At 47.2% G+C, this 16845-nt stretch overlaps 1 protein-coding gene across 1 annotated transcript; it reads right to left on the minus strand.

Annotated features, from left to right (window-relative positions):
* Positions 1-13486: 13486 nt before the first annotated feature.
* LOC141027132 (uncharacterized) lies at positions 13487-15595 on the minus strand. Its single transcript, XM_073504096.1, has 4 exons — positions 15049-15595; positions 14513-14643; positions 14319-14447; positions 13487-13495 (listed from the first exon to the last, which is right to left on the minus strand). Exons 1-4 carry the CDS (start codon positions 15593-15595, stop codon positions 13487-13489), a joined length of 816 nt encoding a protein of 271 aa, XP_073360197.1.
* Between the last annotated feature and the right edge of the window lie 1250 nt (positions 15596-16845).

Here is a 16845-nt window from a genome sequence, read left to right on the forward strand (position 1 = left end):
CCATGTATATCTTGAATAATCATCAACTATGACGAAACCATAGAGGCAACCAGTAGTAGTGAGAGTTGAGTAGTGAGTAGGTCCAAAGAGATCCATGTGAAGCAGCTCGAAGGGTTGCGATGTCATCATGATTGTTTTTGAGGGATGCTTGGCCCTCGTCATCTTTCCAGCTTCGCAGGCACCGCACAGATGATCCTTCTTGAACTTGATGCCCTCGATGCCTATGACATGCTTCTTCTTTGCGAGAGTGTGCAAGTTCCTCATGCCAGCATGCCCTAGCCTCCTATGCCAGAGCCAGCACTCTGAAGCTTTTGCTAGAAGACATACAGCCAAATGTGGTCCTTTCGAGAAATCTACCATGTACAAGTCATCTTTCCGGTACCCTTCAAAGACTAGAGACTTGTTAGATTCCATTAGAAAAAGGCAACGATATTTTCCAAATATCACAATCTTGTTCAAATCACAAAGCATTGAGACAGACATTAAGTTGAAACCAAGGGATTCAACAAGCATCACTTTATCCATGTGCTGATCCTTTGAGATTGCAACTCTACCTAGACCCAATACCTTGCTTTTACCAGTGTCAGCGAATGTGATGTGGCTCTTGTCAGATGGACGTAAGGTTGAGTCCATGAGAAGACTTCGATCACCAGTCATATGATTAGTGCATCCGCTGTCCATAATCCATTCTGAAGCATGAGGTGTCATACCCTACAGTACAGTTAGGGGGATAGGCTTCACCAAGAGTATTGTGAAGCATAAACATTTGACGCACAAGAGGATTATCAAAGCTCAGATCAAGGTTAGGACTGATAGGATGATTGGCAAGCGATTCAGGAACAAAATACATAGTAAGACCATTTGGGCATTTAATCTTGCGCCCCACAAGATGTTTTAGGTCCCCAGCAAAAGCATCGGACGCCTTGGATTTCCGGCTGGAGACCTTTCCCTGCAAGAGAAAGTTAATTTTTCTTAACCACCCACATTTTCAGGGGTGGCTTAGAAGCAATGAGTCTAAGTGCTGCATCTGAGAACTTCGGCTTTGGAGTCCTAGCAAATAGCCTTGCAAGAGGTGAATAATACTCATATGAATAAGCAGAATAGTTCTTAGTCTTATGAACAAAGCGGTTTGATGATACACGCTCATATTCATAAGTTTGAGTATGATTTCCCTGCAAAACATTGGCGTTAGGGGTGACTCAGGTGAGTCCTCTGTCTGTATGCAGCCTTTGGGCCATATGAAGCCTTTGGTCTGGGGTTTGTCTTCTTCCCTTGTGGTGTCACGAAGACATTCACAGGAAGATTCTCAAGACACTTTTTGGGCACCCAGATCTTCTTCATAGGTGGTCCATTCTTGCAGTTAGTACCAATATACCTCGCAAACACTTCACCATTTGGATTCTTAAACAGTTTATAGTTTGCATCAAAGGATTCATCAATGATAATAGGGTTAGCACAAGTGAAGCCAGATAAGGTGGATGGATCCACTGAAGCTACCTTTGCAGCAACCCATGTGGTTTTGGGGTACTACTTAGGCTTCTAGTAGGAACCATCAACATTCATTTTCCTCTCGAACCCAACACCCTCTTTCCTAGGGTTTCGGTTCAGAATCTGCTTTTTGAGGACATCACATAGTGTCTGATGCCCTTTGAGACTTTTGTACATCCCTGTCTCAAGCAATGTCTTCAACCTACCATTTTCATCAGCAATAGCAGTGGCATCCTCAATAGAGGGGTTAGTTACCACATCAACAGTTGAAGATATTGCAACAGTAGCAGCAGTAGAACATTCAGCAACAGAAGTAGCGTTATCACGCTCAAGGCATTTTAGACATGGTGGTTCAAATCCTTCCTGAGCGGGACTGATCTATTCAGCGCGAAGTGACTCGTTTTCTTTTTGAAGATCTTCATGAACTGCTCTCAATTTCTGAAGTTCTCGCTTCCTTTGAAGATAATCATAGGAAAGCTCTTCATGATTTGTTGAGAGCGTTTCATGACGACTTTCAAGTTCCTCATACTTAACATGAAGATTTTTTTATGTCTTCAAGTAAAGACTAAGAACGGGTCATTTCTGGGCCCAACAGGTCATCGCTTTTGTCTAACAGTTTTTGAATATGTTCCATAGCTTTCTGTTGTTCAGTTGCAATTTTAGCAAGAGTTCTGTTGTGGGTTTGGATTCACAACAGAGTCATCTTCACTTGATGTTTGAAAGTAAGCATCGCGTGAGTTTACCTTGGCACCACGTGCCATGAATCAGTAGGTGGGAGCGGAGTCGTCCTTGTCATTAGCATCAGTGTTGCTGACAGAGCCATTGTCTTTAGTGTTGAAGATGGACTTTGCAACATAGGCTGTAGCTAGAGCCAGACTTGCAACACCAGAGTCGGACTCCTCCTTAGACTCCACCTCCGCCTCCTCAGAACCAGACTCCTCTTCTGAATCCATCTCCTTGCCAACAAAAGCACGAGCCTTGCCAGATGAGCTCTTCTTGTGTGATGAAGACTTTGATGAAGACTTGGAAGAAGACTTTGAGGATTTCTTCTTCTTCTTGTCATCAGAATCATATTCTTTGCTCTTCTTCTTCTTCTTCTTGTTTTCATTGTCCCACTACGGACACTCGGAGATTTAGTGACCAGGTTTCTTGCACTTGTGGAATGTGTCTCTTCTTGTGGTCATGAGTAGAAGCTTCATCATTTCTTGAGCTGGATAGTGAAGACTTTCTGAAGCCTTTCTTCTTGGTGAATTTCTGGAACTTCTTCACTAGCATAGCAAGCTCCTTTCCAATGTCTTTAGGATCACCAGAACTGCAAAAAGATTCTTCTTCAGATGAGGAAACAGCCTTTGCCTTCAAAGCGCGAGTTCGGCCATAGTTGGGACCATAGATATCTCTTTTCTCAGATAGCTGAAACTCATGTGTGTTGAGCCTCTCAAGTATGTCAGACGGATCGAGTGTCTTGAAGTCAGGGCGTGTCTTGACGATTTCATGCTAGGGTGTCAAACAAGCTGTCAAGTGATCTCAGGAGTGTCTTGACGATTTCATGCTTGGTGATCTCAGTGGCGCCGAGAGCATGAAGCTCATTTGTGATGTCAGTGAGGCGATCAAACGTGAGCTGGACATTCTCATTGTCGTTTCTCTTGAAGCGGTTGAAGAGGTTGTGAAGGACACTGATCCTTTGATCTCTCTAGGTTGAGATGCCTTCTTTGACCTTGGAGAGCCAGTCCCAGACTAGCTTTGACATTTCCAGAGCACTCACACGGCCATAATGTCCTTTGGTCAGATGACCGCAGATGATGTTCTTCGCAGTAGAATCCAGTTGAATGAACTTCTTAACATCGGCGGGAGTGACGCCTTCACCGCCCTTGGGAACGTCGTTCTTGAGGACATACCAAAGGTCAACATCAATGGCTTCAAGATGCATGCACATCTTATTCTTCCAGTAGGGGTAATCAGTGCCATCAAAGACAGGGCACGTAGCGGAGACTTTGATTATCCCTGCAGTCGACATAGCTAAAACTCCATGTGGTTAAACCGAATCACATAGAACAAGGGAGTACCTTGCTCTGATACCAATTGAAAGTGCTAGTTATCGACTAGAGGGGGGGTGAATAGGCGATTTTTATGAAAGTCTTCAAAACATGAAAGTTTCGAAGACAAACGATAGAAATGAACCTATTAACATGCAGCTGAAGGTAGACTACACTAGGCAAGCCATAGTCAAGTATTCAATGAAGTGAAAGCACGAAGACTATTAGCAGCTAGGCAGTATGGATCAGGATGGAAGATAGTATGAAGCCAATCAGAACAAGTAGTCACACAGTGAAGTCAAACAGATAATGCAATCAGGAAAAGGCTTCACGAAGACAAACTGTAAGTAACGAGAAGGAAAAGATAGAACCAGTTGCTTGGTGAAGACAAAGGAATTGTTGGACCAGTTCCAGTTGCTGTGACAACTGTACGTCTAGTTAGGGAGGCTGAGATTCAACTCAGAAGACCACGTCTTCACCTTATTCCCCTTGAGCTAAGGACACCCAGTCCTCGCCCAATCACTCTAGTAAGTCTTCAAGGTAGACTTCCGAACCTTCACAGACTTCATTCACCGGCAATCCACAATGACTCTTGGATGCTCAGAACTCGACGCCTAACCGGCTGGAGGATTCACAGTCCTCAAGTGTAACAAGTCATCAGGTCACGCGGACAGAAAGACTTCAGTGATGCCTAACACTCTTTGGCTCTGGGTGTTTTGGGCTTTGCCCTCGCAAGGATTTCTCTCTCTCAAAAGCTTCGGAGGTGGGTTGCTCTCAAATGACAAAAGCCGTGCACTAACTCTAAGCAGCCACCAATATATGGTGTAGGGGGTGGACTATTTATAGCCACTAGGCAACCCGACCTGATTTGTCCGAAATGACCCTGGGTCACTAAGGAACTGACACGTGTTCCAACGGTCAGATTTCAAACAGACGCGGCAGCTTGACTTGGGCTACAAGTAAAGCTGACTCATCTAGCTCTGGATAAGATTTTCTCTCATTGTCTTCGCTCGAAGACATAGGATTTGGTTGAGCATCACTTCAGTCACTCTGACTTTGTTCACTTGGACCCCACTTAACAGTACGGTGGTTCCTATGACTCAAAAAAAGAAAAAAGGAAAATACAAAACAACTATGTCTTCGCACTCCATAGTCTTCACGTGAATGTCTTCTCGAGTCATAAGCTTCGATGTGATTGTCTTCATACATTTTTAGGGGTCTTCTCCGGTAGGTAAACCGAATCAATGAGGGACTACTACCTGTGTTATCCTGCAATTCTCACAAACACATTAGTCCCTCAACCAGGTTTGTCGTCAATACTCCAAAACCAACTAGGGGTGGCACTAGATGCACTTACAGGGGGGGATTGGCGGCACACCCCCCTCGGCCTTGTTGGTCTTGGCGGAGGTCTTCTTCACCTTCTTGGTGGGTGGTGCTGGGTTGGAGGTCGCCGCTCCCCGGGCTACAGCACGCCTGCGGGTACGCTGGTCTGGGTCCCGTGCGGGAGCTTGCGGTCCTGCGCAAGCCATTCCTCTTCAGGGGTCGCTGCCGCGCTTCCCTCCCTCTTCGCCTCCTCTCCCTCCTGGAGCTCCTTTGCTGCCGTGGCTAGGGCGTCTAGCCCGGTGAAGCTATCCCCGGCAAGCTCTCCCCCGGCGGTGTCTCCCGTGGCTTGCGCCTCACTGCCACCTTGGGAAGAGCTCCCATTCCCAGCCTTCCCTTTTCCTTCCCCGGATTTCGCAGCGTTCTCCATTTTTGCGTGCCGGGCCTCCTTGTCCTCCGCGACTCTCTTCGGAATATACGCTACCTCTGTGGCAGAGGTGCGTTTATACATGTCATCTTTAGCCCTGGTGGCCTTTTCCACCAAAGTGCTTGACCACTGGAGCTCTTCGTCGAGAGAAGGGAGCTGCCAAGTGCCCGACACTCCCTCAGCATTGCAATGCGGCATCCACTTCAGCATTTGATCCCGGGCAGAGTTGATGTTCAGGGGAACAACGGTTGCCGGGAGTTTGAACATCTCGAAGCGACCGAACAGCTAGTCGCATAGCCAAGCATGACCATAAACTGACAAATTGTTGGCCAGCCCCGGTAGCAGTCTCATCCTATCCGTGGCACTGCCATACTGCCACGCAGGCCTGTCCCAGTCCTGCAACGGTGAGATGCGGCGGAGGAGGAAGTCTGCCCCCACATGCTCGATAGTTAACCCGGCAGCCGCCAGTCGGATGATCCTATTTATTGTCAGGTGCAACCTGTCATCAGAAAGGCCCTTGGCACTCCAATCCTTGCCGCGCTCGACGCACTCTTGCCATGCTACACAAAACTTGGGGGCTCCTTTGTCCTGGATCCAACACAAATCTCCTCTCCATTCATCCCATCTCTCGCATTGGAACCCTGGGAGGTAGTTCTTCATCGACCGCGGTATCCAACTGATGATCCCAGAGCGGTTAACTCTGCTCTCCACCCACGGGACAAAGTAATGCCGGAGTAGATCCACATTGGGCATCACTCCGACGAAATTCTCGCACAGATGCTCGAAGATGGCCATGGTCGCAATTGCATTTGGCATAAAATCAAGAAGGTGAAATCCATAGATGGTCATGATTGCCTCGAAGAACTCAGAAAAGGGAGGGCAGAGGCCGCAGATGAAGTAGGCAGCAAAGAACCGATAAGAATCGGGAGGATTTACCTCACCCGCTTCATAGACCACGGGCGCCCCATGCCATTTCTCGACGGGCCGCCCCCACAGATACCCATATCGCTTGAAGGACAAGGCCGCTCAAGTTGGACGGGACGAAGACAACGCCCTCGCTCCGTATCTTGTTCAGCTCCGCCGACCTCTTGTTCTCCTTGACGGCGGTCTCTTTCACCACGGTCGCTGGCTTCTTCGCGGGTTTTCTTCTGCATTGTTGCGGCAACGCAGAGAAGGGGGAAGGGATTCGTTGGGTGGCGGCGAAAGGAGGGAAGGGCAAGATGAGAACTTGGGGCTTGGCTTCTAGAGGAAGAAGATGGAAAAGCGGAGCGAGAGACGGATGAATTACGGCATTCCAAGTTTTTCCTGCTCTTAAGAAGGAGGAAGGTGGGACAGAGGCGCGATGCTTCAGAAAGTTACCATTTTTACCTTAACTGCAACAGTCCCACAACCCCACGACGCGCAGTAATTAGCGAAAGTGGACGTTGGATTGACTAGTCATTGTGGAAAACCGCCGCGCGTTGCCCTCTCATGCCACGTGTCCGCGCACTGTTTGGGGCCTAACCCAACGTGGCATGCAACACGTGTGGCTCAGGCCCCGGGGCTTATGTCGGGGAAAATATACAGGGGCATGCATTTTCCCCTGACTCGTGCATGGACAAGCCAAAGAAAAGATGGAGATTGAAGAGCCAAGATACTTGAAGAACCAACACGCGGCTCGGAGAGACCAAGATCGAGCCAAAAGAACAAGATTTCAGCAAGAGAAGGGCCACCCATGTCGTACAGGCGAGCCCGGCAAGGGGCAAGGCCACTACCAGAAACAAGCAACCAAGACTCCCCCGGCAGAGCCTACCGGGGCTCACGGGGTATGAACCGCCCCGCCAACCACTCCAACATGACTCACGTCGTCAATTAGTGCGGTGTCAAGCCGCAAGATGATTCAGTGGCAGCTGTTCGCCACATGGCAGCCATTCCCTACAGAAGAAACCCACAGATGACACCCGTCCTGCGACGTGTCAAGGGAACATGCGCGGAGCTGGTAAAAGAGCCCGACAGGCCTTGCCGGGCAACCAGTGATGTGACACTAAGCAGTGCATTTAATGCACCCTGTCAGCCCGCAGAGTTAGGTATGATAGCACTGTTTGCTATCATATCAGTGGATAATGACCACTTTGCCACTGTGGTGACCCCTTAATTTATAAAAGGAGGCCTATGGGACTCGTAGAAGGGGTTAGAAGGTTGGAAAGTTGACAAACCCAAGCCACCATACGCGGTAGTCGCTACGGCCTCTAGGCAAACCTTGCCGGGCAAGTGTACTACGCACCACCACATTCATTCCACCATCAATCCACCAAAGTAGGAGTAGGGTCGTACGCCTGGATGTAGCCCGAACCTGGGTAAATTGCTTGTGTGCTCTCTGCCGTGCTGCCGTGCGCTGATCTGCTCTTTGTGCAATGCGACGTCCCCCTGCCGAACAAGCAAGGGGCCACCCGGTCCCAAAGGTGGCCGCGGATATCCCGCGACATTCTTCTTCTTCCTTGCAAAACCCTTCGCAACCGAAGCTCCGCGCGCCCGTCGACCCGGACCAACCATCTTGCTTGGGGCTGCAACACCGCTCCGTTCTCACCGGAGATTAGCGGCGCAGCTCCGCTCTCGGCCAGTACCGCAGGTACCGGAACCTGTTCCCCTTAGATTCACATTACCTCGTCAGAGTTCATAGAGGTCGTCGGTGTCCGTCCGTTTTCCCCATATATCTTGAGTAGATTTCGTATTGGATCTCAGATGATCATAGAAATGCTACGGAGTAGTTCTAATACCAGTCTTGCATCTAAGTAGACCCTACTTTCTTTAGAATCTGCAAACAGTTCCTTAGTAGCTCCGCGGCCACTATTAGGTTTAGCCATTATTTTTCTTTTTTGAACTGCCAATAGATCCATAAATATAGCTGTTCAATCTGAAACTCGTTTGCTCCACACTTAGCAAAACAATTCAGCAAATCCGAACTTGGCTAACCCGCCCTTGCATCTTGGGCAGCTTACCAACATATTTGCAACTCGCCAATGTTCCAGAAGCTGCCTCTTTTAAATAACTCGCCACTGTTCAGCGAGTTACTCTTATGCTGCTTTATTCATATAACGGTGATAACGAGTCATTACTTCTTAAGTAACCCGCCCCTTTATATTTTCGCAGTCTTTCATCATATTTGGACGGGTCAGTATGTCAAAAACCACCTTCTGCAATTGGGGGCCTTCCATAGTCACCGAAAGCATCCTTAAAGATTATGAAGACAAAAGTTTCCTGGCGACTTAGGGAGGAAATTGGCTGGCGAGTCAGTCAAGGGAAAAATGTCCCTAGACCCGGCGAAGGAGAGGTAGTAGTTTTTACTGATCATATCCTCAGAGGCTTCACACTGCCCATGTCAAAGTTCTTTCAGGACGTCTTGCACTACTTCAATCTTCATCCCAAGACATAGGCCCAAATTTATATCAAATATCTGCCACTTTCAAATTTTCTGCAAAGCATATATGCACATAGAGCCCACTGTTGCTCCCTTCAAAGAATTCTTCTATATGAACCACCAAACTGAATGTGCAGATGGTCTGAGTCAAGAATTGGGCAGAGTCTCAATCCAGAGACGCAGAGATGGCGGCTTTCCTTCAGCCACCTTGCCAAGCCCCCCTAAAGGATGGATTAAAACTTGGTTTTATTGCAAGAACACTGGCCCATCTGATGAGAACCCTTTGCTGGGTTACAAGGCTGACCTTCTCCCCTTAGATTTTGACCCGCCAAGCAAGATTCTTCAAGAGGAACATGCTGAAGTGCTCCCACTTTAGTCAAAAGTAAAGGCCTTGCTAGCCAATGGGTTAACTGGAGTTGATTTAGCCCAATGTTGGGTCTCGTGGAGGATCCTCCGCTTAAGCCGCTGGCCCGTCTTAATGTGCAAATACTCTGGCGAGTCAAATGACCCTCAGCGGTACAACTCTGACAATTTTACCACTGATGAGATCAATAAAACTGTGAAGGGTTTGCTTGGGGAGCCTCAAGAAAACTGTAATAAGATAGGGTTGCTACCATTCTTTAAGCTCAACCCAGCCCAACTTGTAAATATTCATTTATTTCCGGCTTAAATATCTTTTGACTTATTATGTGTCTCACTTGCTAATCCTTCTTCATTAGACAATCCGGCTCTGCTTTTTGGAACAAAAAGATGAAAACGGTTGTGGCCAAAGCCAGGACTGGCCCAACGTAGAAAAAAAACAAACGAGCTATTGTGATTGAGTCGACTACTATGGGTGAGTCAGCAGACGCTGACGACCAATCAAAGGTAGAACTCGAGTCTCTTGGCCGCCCCTTTATTGAATTAGCTGGTGCCTCTTGTTCTCAGGAGGAGGCTGCTACTTGCCAGGATGATGAAGTTGAGGTAGTTTCTATATCCTCCGGCTCAGACTCTTTGCCTCCAAAGAAGATAAGGCAGTCATCCGGAAATTAAGCTTTTCTCATCTAGACGCTCATTTAGACCCATACTTTATTTTGAAGAAAACTCAACATGAATGAAGGCGCCAAACCCAGAGTGGCGGCTCTGGAGATCTGTTGGCTGGGTTAACTCATGAACCCTCTGCTCGTAAGCGGAATGCCGAGGTGCCACACAGTCTAACTCCTTCACCCAAAGCCGGACTTATGAGGCGTCCTCTTAACCCCTCTGATTCCAATTACCAGGAGTCGTCACCATCTTCAGGTGGCTCATCTTCAACACAGCTTCCTGCTTTTGTCATCAACCCTGGGTAAGAAAATGCACTTTAATTGTTGATAGCTTAACTTTGTTGTCATGTATTTCTGAATCTTTGACTCTGATCACAGGGCCAAAGCCAAAATCAAGAAATAGAAAATGGGCAGCTCTTCAAAGACCCCTGAGATCCCAGAGTCAGCAGATCAAGTGTTGGTGACCCCTGAGGCCAACATCGAAGAAACAGAATACCAGCATGACGGTCAGGATGACCCGCCCCAACAACCCGAGGAAGCGGCCTCTAAGGCCAAGGACGCTGATGCTAACTCGGTGGACAACCTTAACCCGTTGAGTCCCATCCTTGTCTCAAGCCCAATCAAAGAAACTGAAGAACCTCATCTTGAGAAGATCAACAAGGTTATTGCTATAATTGGCGCGAGTCACAAAACACCTGAGACTTCCAACGTGCCAGCTAAGCACACGACCAAAGAAGAGACCCACTTTCCGGAGAAGGGAAAATCAAAACTTGATCTGCACAGTTATGAAGACCTTAGTGTTGAAGACCTTCATGTTGGTTACTTAAGCCGACTGGCTACAAGCCGGGACATGGAAGCCGGCTTAGTGAATATGAGGAAGAAAAACTATGAGATACACTCGATTTTCTCCTGTTATATATCCTTATGTAGCCCCCAAGTTTTCATCATAGGAACATCATTGAGTATGGTTAAGACTTGAAGAAAGATATGTAGATTCCAAAGTGTAACCCCCAAGGGCCGGGTTATCATGCAAATGATAAGCCGGTTCTTTAGACTTGCTTAAAAAGAAGACATCATGTAGCCCCGAAGGACCGGCTTATCTTCATGAGATGAGCCGAGTCTTTTAATATGACCACTTTGAAGAATTACCTCTAGCCCCCAAGGGCCGGCTTAACTTCATGAGATGAGCCGGGTCTTCTTCATTATAGTTTGAAAAGAGCGACACACGTTAGCCCCCAAGTGCCAAGGACATTTCTTGCAATGTGTTTGGGACATGAATAATTTTTCCATAACATCTTTGTCAAATGCCGACATAACCAAGCTAGTAGACTTATAAGGCTCTCTAAATGACAAACTTATTTGTATCTTTTGAAGGAAGCTTTAAGCCTGGGCGAGTCAAATATAGCCGGCTTAAAGAAAAATTTGGAAGCCAAACAAGCTGAACGTGCCAAGGCGGAATCAAGCCTGAAATCTTCTTTAGAAGTAAAAAAACAAGGTAAACTTTGATGCTGAGAGGGCCGCCTTTGAATCTGAAAAGGCTTCTCTGTTGAAACTTGCGAAGGACGCCGAAAATCAGCTTAAATCGGTGGCTGGAGAATTGGCCGGCTTAAAACAACATATTTCTCAGATCACTGAAGCCATCTTCGGTAAGCAAAAACTTAAACTGCATTGAAATAACCCGCTTGGCGACTTGGAACTCACTTGGTGACTCATGTTTTGAATGTATGACAGGTGCCAGGCGCTCCAACCTTGGGCAAAATATGCTGACCAAGTTGAAAGCTATCTACTCTTTGACGAAAAAATTATACGCTGGAAGCCTCCGCACTCTTGTAGCTGTATCTAATGGCAAGAGACCACCATAGTTGATAAAGGACATGCTAGATCAATTCTCGACAATGCCCAAACAGATTGAAGAGCTGAAGTTGTCAGCCGCTCGAGCAGGAGCGATCACTTCGCTAAGCCGGGCGAAATCTTACCAAACATAATTGGATCTGAAAGAAATGCCCGGCAGGTTTCCAGAATACAACGATGATTGGTCAGTATTCAACGAAGCAGATTTTGCCAAATATATCAAAGAGATGCGACCATTGGCGTGACAACTTGCACAAGAGCTTGATCTGAAGAGGTACCAGCCGGCTTACGACAACAACAACACTCGAATCAAAGCGCCTTCCTTTGATGTTGTAGACCTGACTCCTTAAAGGTGTAAGCATATTTTTGCCTCTGATATCGACACTTCTTCTATAGTCAACGATGAAGCAATCTTTGAAGCCTTAAATGGTATCGACTGGACTTCGGACAATCTTTAGATAAGAAGCGATGAAGAGGCAGCTCAGGATGACCCAGGAACCTCTACTGTAGGGCAGCAGCCAGGTGTTAACCCAGAGGGCACTAACCCGGACGACACAGAGGACGGCTCAAAGGAGTAATATAACTCCTAAAAAACTTGTTTGAAAAACTTGTGGGCTCAACTAAAGCCTTATAATAGCTTTAGTGAAAAAATAGTTGGTTGCCTTGTCGTGCCTTCGTGCATGTTTTAACTATTTGATCCAGCACTGTCATACCAATCTTCTTTGCGTGTTTGATCAAGCTTGTCGACGTCCTGGGAACGGGGGTATCCAGACTTGCCTGCCTGCAGCCTAGGGCGTGGCTCAGTCAGCGGCCTGGTACGGCCCATCTTCGTCAACAACCACTCAAGACCGTCGTGAGGGGCCAAGCCTCGCGAGGCGGACGACGCCAAGACCTCCTCAGGGACATCGTCACTAGGCTGGCTCCCAAGGAGCGGAGATATCTATAAAAGGGGCACCTCGCGAGGTTCACGTGACGTGAGCCATGACGACCGAAGCCAGGCGGGCACCAGTGGGCGTAGAGTACCAGTTGCCTCTTTGGTGCTAAAGGGGCAGGCGCAGGCGAGCAATCCCGAGACATCAAGCAAAGGTTTCCATATCGGTGCAACAAGACCAAGAGTAGCAGGAGGGCAGGACGGAGGTCACCATGGAGCCCACGACGGCGTCACCACCAGAGCCTTTGGCAGGCGAAGACCACCTTTTGTCAGGATAACTTGTAGTAGTTTTCTCCCTTCAAAGTTCGCCATTGTGGGATCCCTTCCCGCCTAATATTTGGGAAAAGGACCAAGGCCACTATAAATAGGACTAGCCACCACCGTAGAAGGCAACTCATCTGGGGATGGATCATCCAGATCTACCTCACACACGCAAGCTCACCGAGCTCAAGAAAACCTCTCCTCTGGAGGCTATTCATCCCTTGTACTTGTTCATCCCCAGCCTACAAGGCAATCCACCACACCACACTGGAGTAGGGTATTACACCACAACGGTGGCCCGAACCAGTATAAACCCCCGTGTCTCTTGTTTTTTGTGTTCGGCGAGCTAGGCCTTGAGATCGTTCTGCGAGCGAGCCAGGGAGAGAGAGATCTTCGTGCGCACCCCAATGTTCGAACCTCAAGGGTTTGCCGGAACCCACAATCCGACAAAGCTTTCAATACATATTTGCTTTGCACAATCCTTTTAATGGGGTTGCTCATCTGATATTTTGACATATAGGCTACCTGAAGTTGTAATATAACCCAACTTTGCACAAATTGGGGACTTACAATCGCAACACTTGATTGCTTAAAAGAAATGTCTGGTTGATAACCGAATGACTCCTTATCATGAAATTCTTTGAGTTGATAACTTCGCGGCTCATGGCCTCAATTAACTCTATACTGATCAGTGATAACCCGGTCGTGTTCTGACCCGGGAATTTTAGAGTTTTTGCATAAATATGATCAAGAGCTTTAAAATTCCTGCAAAGACAGAAAGTAAACAATACAAACATGTATATCACAATATTTGCAAGTCGGCCTTTTAGGCTAAATAAAAAGACCATCTTTCAAAGCTCGAGTCTTGCTTCAAAGAAGATTTGGCATATAGCCTTTGGTTATCCTTACTATCAGTAGGTTGGCTCTCTCACGACTTAAACCATCATTTCAACCTAGACAAGTTTAGGGTCTTAAAGATTGACTTGTCAAGAGTATGGCAGGTCATCTCGTTCGGAGTAGCATCAATCATATGGGCAGGTGTAACCAATAATGTGGTGTTTTTGCCAGGTCAAAAGGGTGAGTAAGCTAAACTCGGTAAGTTGGAGCCCCCGAGTGCCCTTATGATCAATTAATAAAAGACTCATGCATAATATATGAGATGAAATGACACAAGCCCCTAGTTTCGGGGATGCTGGCTTTATGATCATAAAAATTATATACATGATATATATGTGCAATGATTGGAGCCGGTGGCTCAAGTGTAGTAAGGATAGGCATGAGCAATATTCCAAGGCATGTTGGTCTCCTCCTTAGAGGTAGATGACTTATTGTGTTCACGTATGTCGATGGGATAATATGACCTGTTATTGAAGTTTTTGCTGACCACAAAAGCCCTTCCCAAGGGGGTGATAGCTTATGCATGCTTGTCTGATTTTGAATCAAACAGAGCATCTAAGTTGCCCTCCTGGAACGTCCGACTTCGAACTCTGTGGCTATGATAGCGACGCAGGTCTTGTTGGTAAATCACCGATCGAGCTGCCGCGAGATCACATTATTCATCCAAGGCATCGAGAGAGTTCTGACGCACCGTCTCATTGTCTGCTTCAACGTAAGCTGCCACCCTGGGCGAGTCGTGATGAATATCACTTGGGAGAACCGCCTCTGCACCATAAACCATGAAGAAGGGTGTGTAGCCTATTGATCTGTTTGGGTGGTCCTGATAATCCAAAGAACAATAGAAAGCTCTTCAACCCAACAACCCGGCGTTCGTTCTATAGGAACCATAAGCCGGGGCTTGATCCCTTGTAATATCTCCGGGTTAGCATCCTCTGCCTGACCATTGGACTGTGCATGAGCCACCGAGGATACATCAGGACGGATGTGTTCTCTTTGACAGAACTCCTCCATATCACCTTTAGACAGATTTGTCCCATTATCAGTGATGATACTATGAGGATAACCAAAGCGGGAGATCAGTTTTTTAACAAACTGAACTGTAGTCACTACTTCACAATGTCTAACTAGCTCTCCTTCAACCCACTTGGTAAACTTGTCAACTGCCACCAAAAGGTGTGTCTTCTTGTCTTTAGACCTCTTGAACGGCCCAACCATATCAAGCCACCAGACCGCAAATGGCTAGGTGATCGGTATCATTCGCAATTCCTGAGCTGGCACATGAGCTTGCCTTGCAAATTTCTGACACCCATCACACTTGCTAGCAATGTCCTCTGCATCAGCATGAGCCGCTAACCAGAAAAACCCATGACGAAAAGGTTTAGCCACCAAAGATCATGACCCGGCATGATGACCACAATCACCTGCATGAATTTCTTGTAGGATCTCATGGCCTTCTTCAGGAGAAACACAACGTTGGAACACGCCGGTCACACTACATCTGTGTATCTTGCCATTGACAATAGTCATGGACTTAAACCGCCTTGTAATCTGTCGCGCCAGATTTTCATCTTCAGGTAACTCGCCTCGAGTCAAGTAAGCTAGATCAGGCATCGTCCATTCAGGGATGGCACGAACAACCGCCACCGACTGCCCCTCTAGGTCAGGTATAGCAAGATTTTCCACTAACGGTAATTTAACAGAAGGATTATGCAACACATCAAGGAACACATTGGGGGGAACCGGCTTACGCTGTGACCCAATCCGAGACAGTGCATCAGCGGCCTCGTTTTCCCGCCAGTCTATGTGATCCACCTGATAACCTTGAAATTGACCATCAATATTTTTCACTGCCTGTCGATAAGCTCCCATGAGCGGGTCTTTAGAATCCCACTTCCCCGAAACTTGTTGTGCCACCAAGTCTGAGTCGCCCAGACACTTAACCCGGCTCAAGTTCATCTCCTTGGCCATACAGAGTCCATGGAGCCAAGTTTCATTCTCAGCTGCATTGTTAGTACAACGGAACATGAGCCTCAAGATATAACAAAATTTATCACCTCGTGGAGATTCTAAAATAACTCCAGCCCTCGAGCCTTCCAATTGCGTGGACCCATCAAAGTGTATCGTCCAATATGTATTATCAGGCTTCTCCTCAGATGTTTGCAGCTCTGTCCAATCATTTATGAAATCGACCAAAGCTTGAGACTTGATGGCTGTTCTGGGCATATATTTCAGATGATGCGTCCCAAGCTCAATTGCCCACTTAGCAACCTGGCCTCTAGCCTCTCTATTTTGAATTATGTCACCAAGTGGAGCAGAACTGACCACCGTGATTGGATGTCCATGGAAATAATGCTTAAGTTTGCGGCTGGCCATGAACACTCCACACACCAGTTTCCACCAATGTGGGTATCGTTGCTTGGACTCTGTGAGAACTTCACTGACACAATAGGCCGACCGCTGGACTGGATACTCTTTACCCGCCTGCTTGTGCTCCATAATAACAGCCAGACTGACGACCTTATTATTAGTCGGCACGTACATGAGCAAAGGCTCTTTGTCTATGGGAGAAGCCAAGATGGGCGGCTCAGCCAACTGTTTCTTAAGTGCCTCTTTAACGGCATCACTCCAGGCGAAGTGATCTGTCTTCATCATCATCTGATATAGGGGAATCGCCTTCTCTCCAAGGCGGCTCACAAAACAGCTCAGGGCTACGATGCGTCCCGCCAGGCGCTGAACGTCATTGATACATGTCGGCTTAGAAAGAGAAGTAATAGCCTCAATCTTCTCCAGATTAGCTTCGATGCCCCGCTCTGATACCACAAAAGCTAGCAATTTACCTACTGGCATACCAAAGACACATTTGGCCGGGTTAAGCATCATCTTGTACACATGGAGATTGTCAAATGTTTCCCTCAGATCATCAAGCAAGGTTTCTTTCTTCCTTGACTTAACAACAATGTCATCCACTTAAGCATGAATGTTACGTCCAATCTGCTTATGAAAGCAATTCTGAACACAACGCTGGTAAGTCACCTGAGCACTCTTGAGCCCGAAAGGCATAGATACATAACAAAAAGATCCAAAGGGGGTGATGAAAGTTGTCTTCTCCTGATCTTCCACTGCCATCTTGATCTGATGATAACCAGAATGAGCATCCAGAAATCACAAATTCTCACAACCCGTCGTGGTATCCACAATCTGGTCAATACGGGAAGAGC

This window comes from Aegilops tauschii, chromosome 7 (assembly GCF_002575655.3).
Source record: "Aegilops tauschii subsp. strangulata cultivar AL8/78 chromosome 7, Aet v6.0, whole genome shotgun sequence".
Taxonomy (NCBI): Eukaryota; Viridiplantae; Streptophyta; class Magnoliopsida; order Poales; family Poaceae; genus Aegilops; species Aegilops tauschii.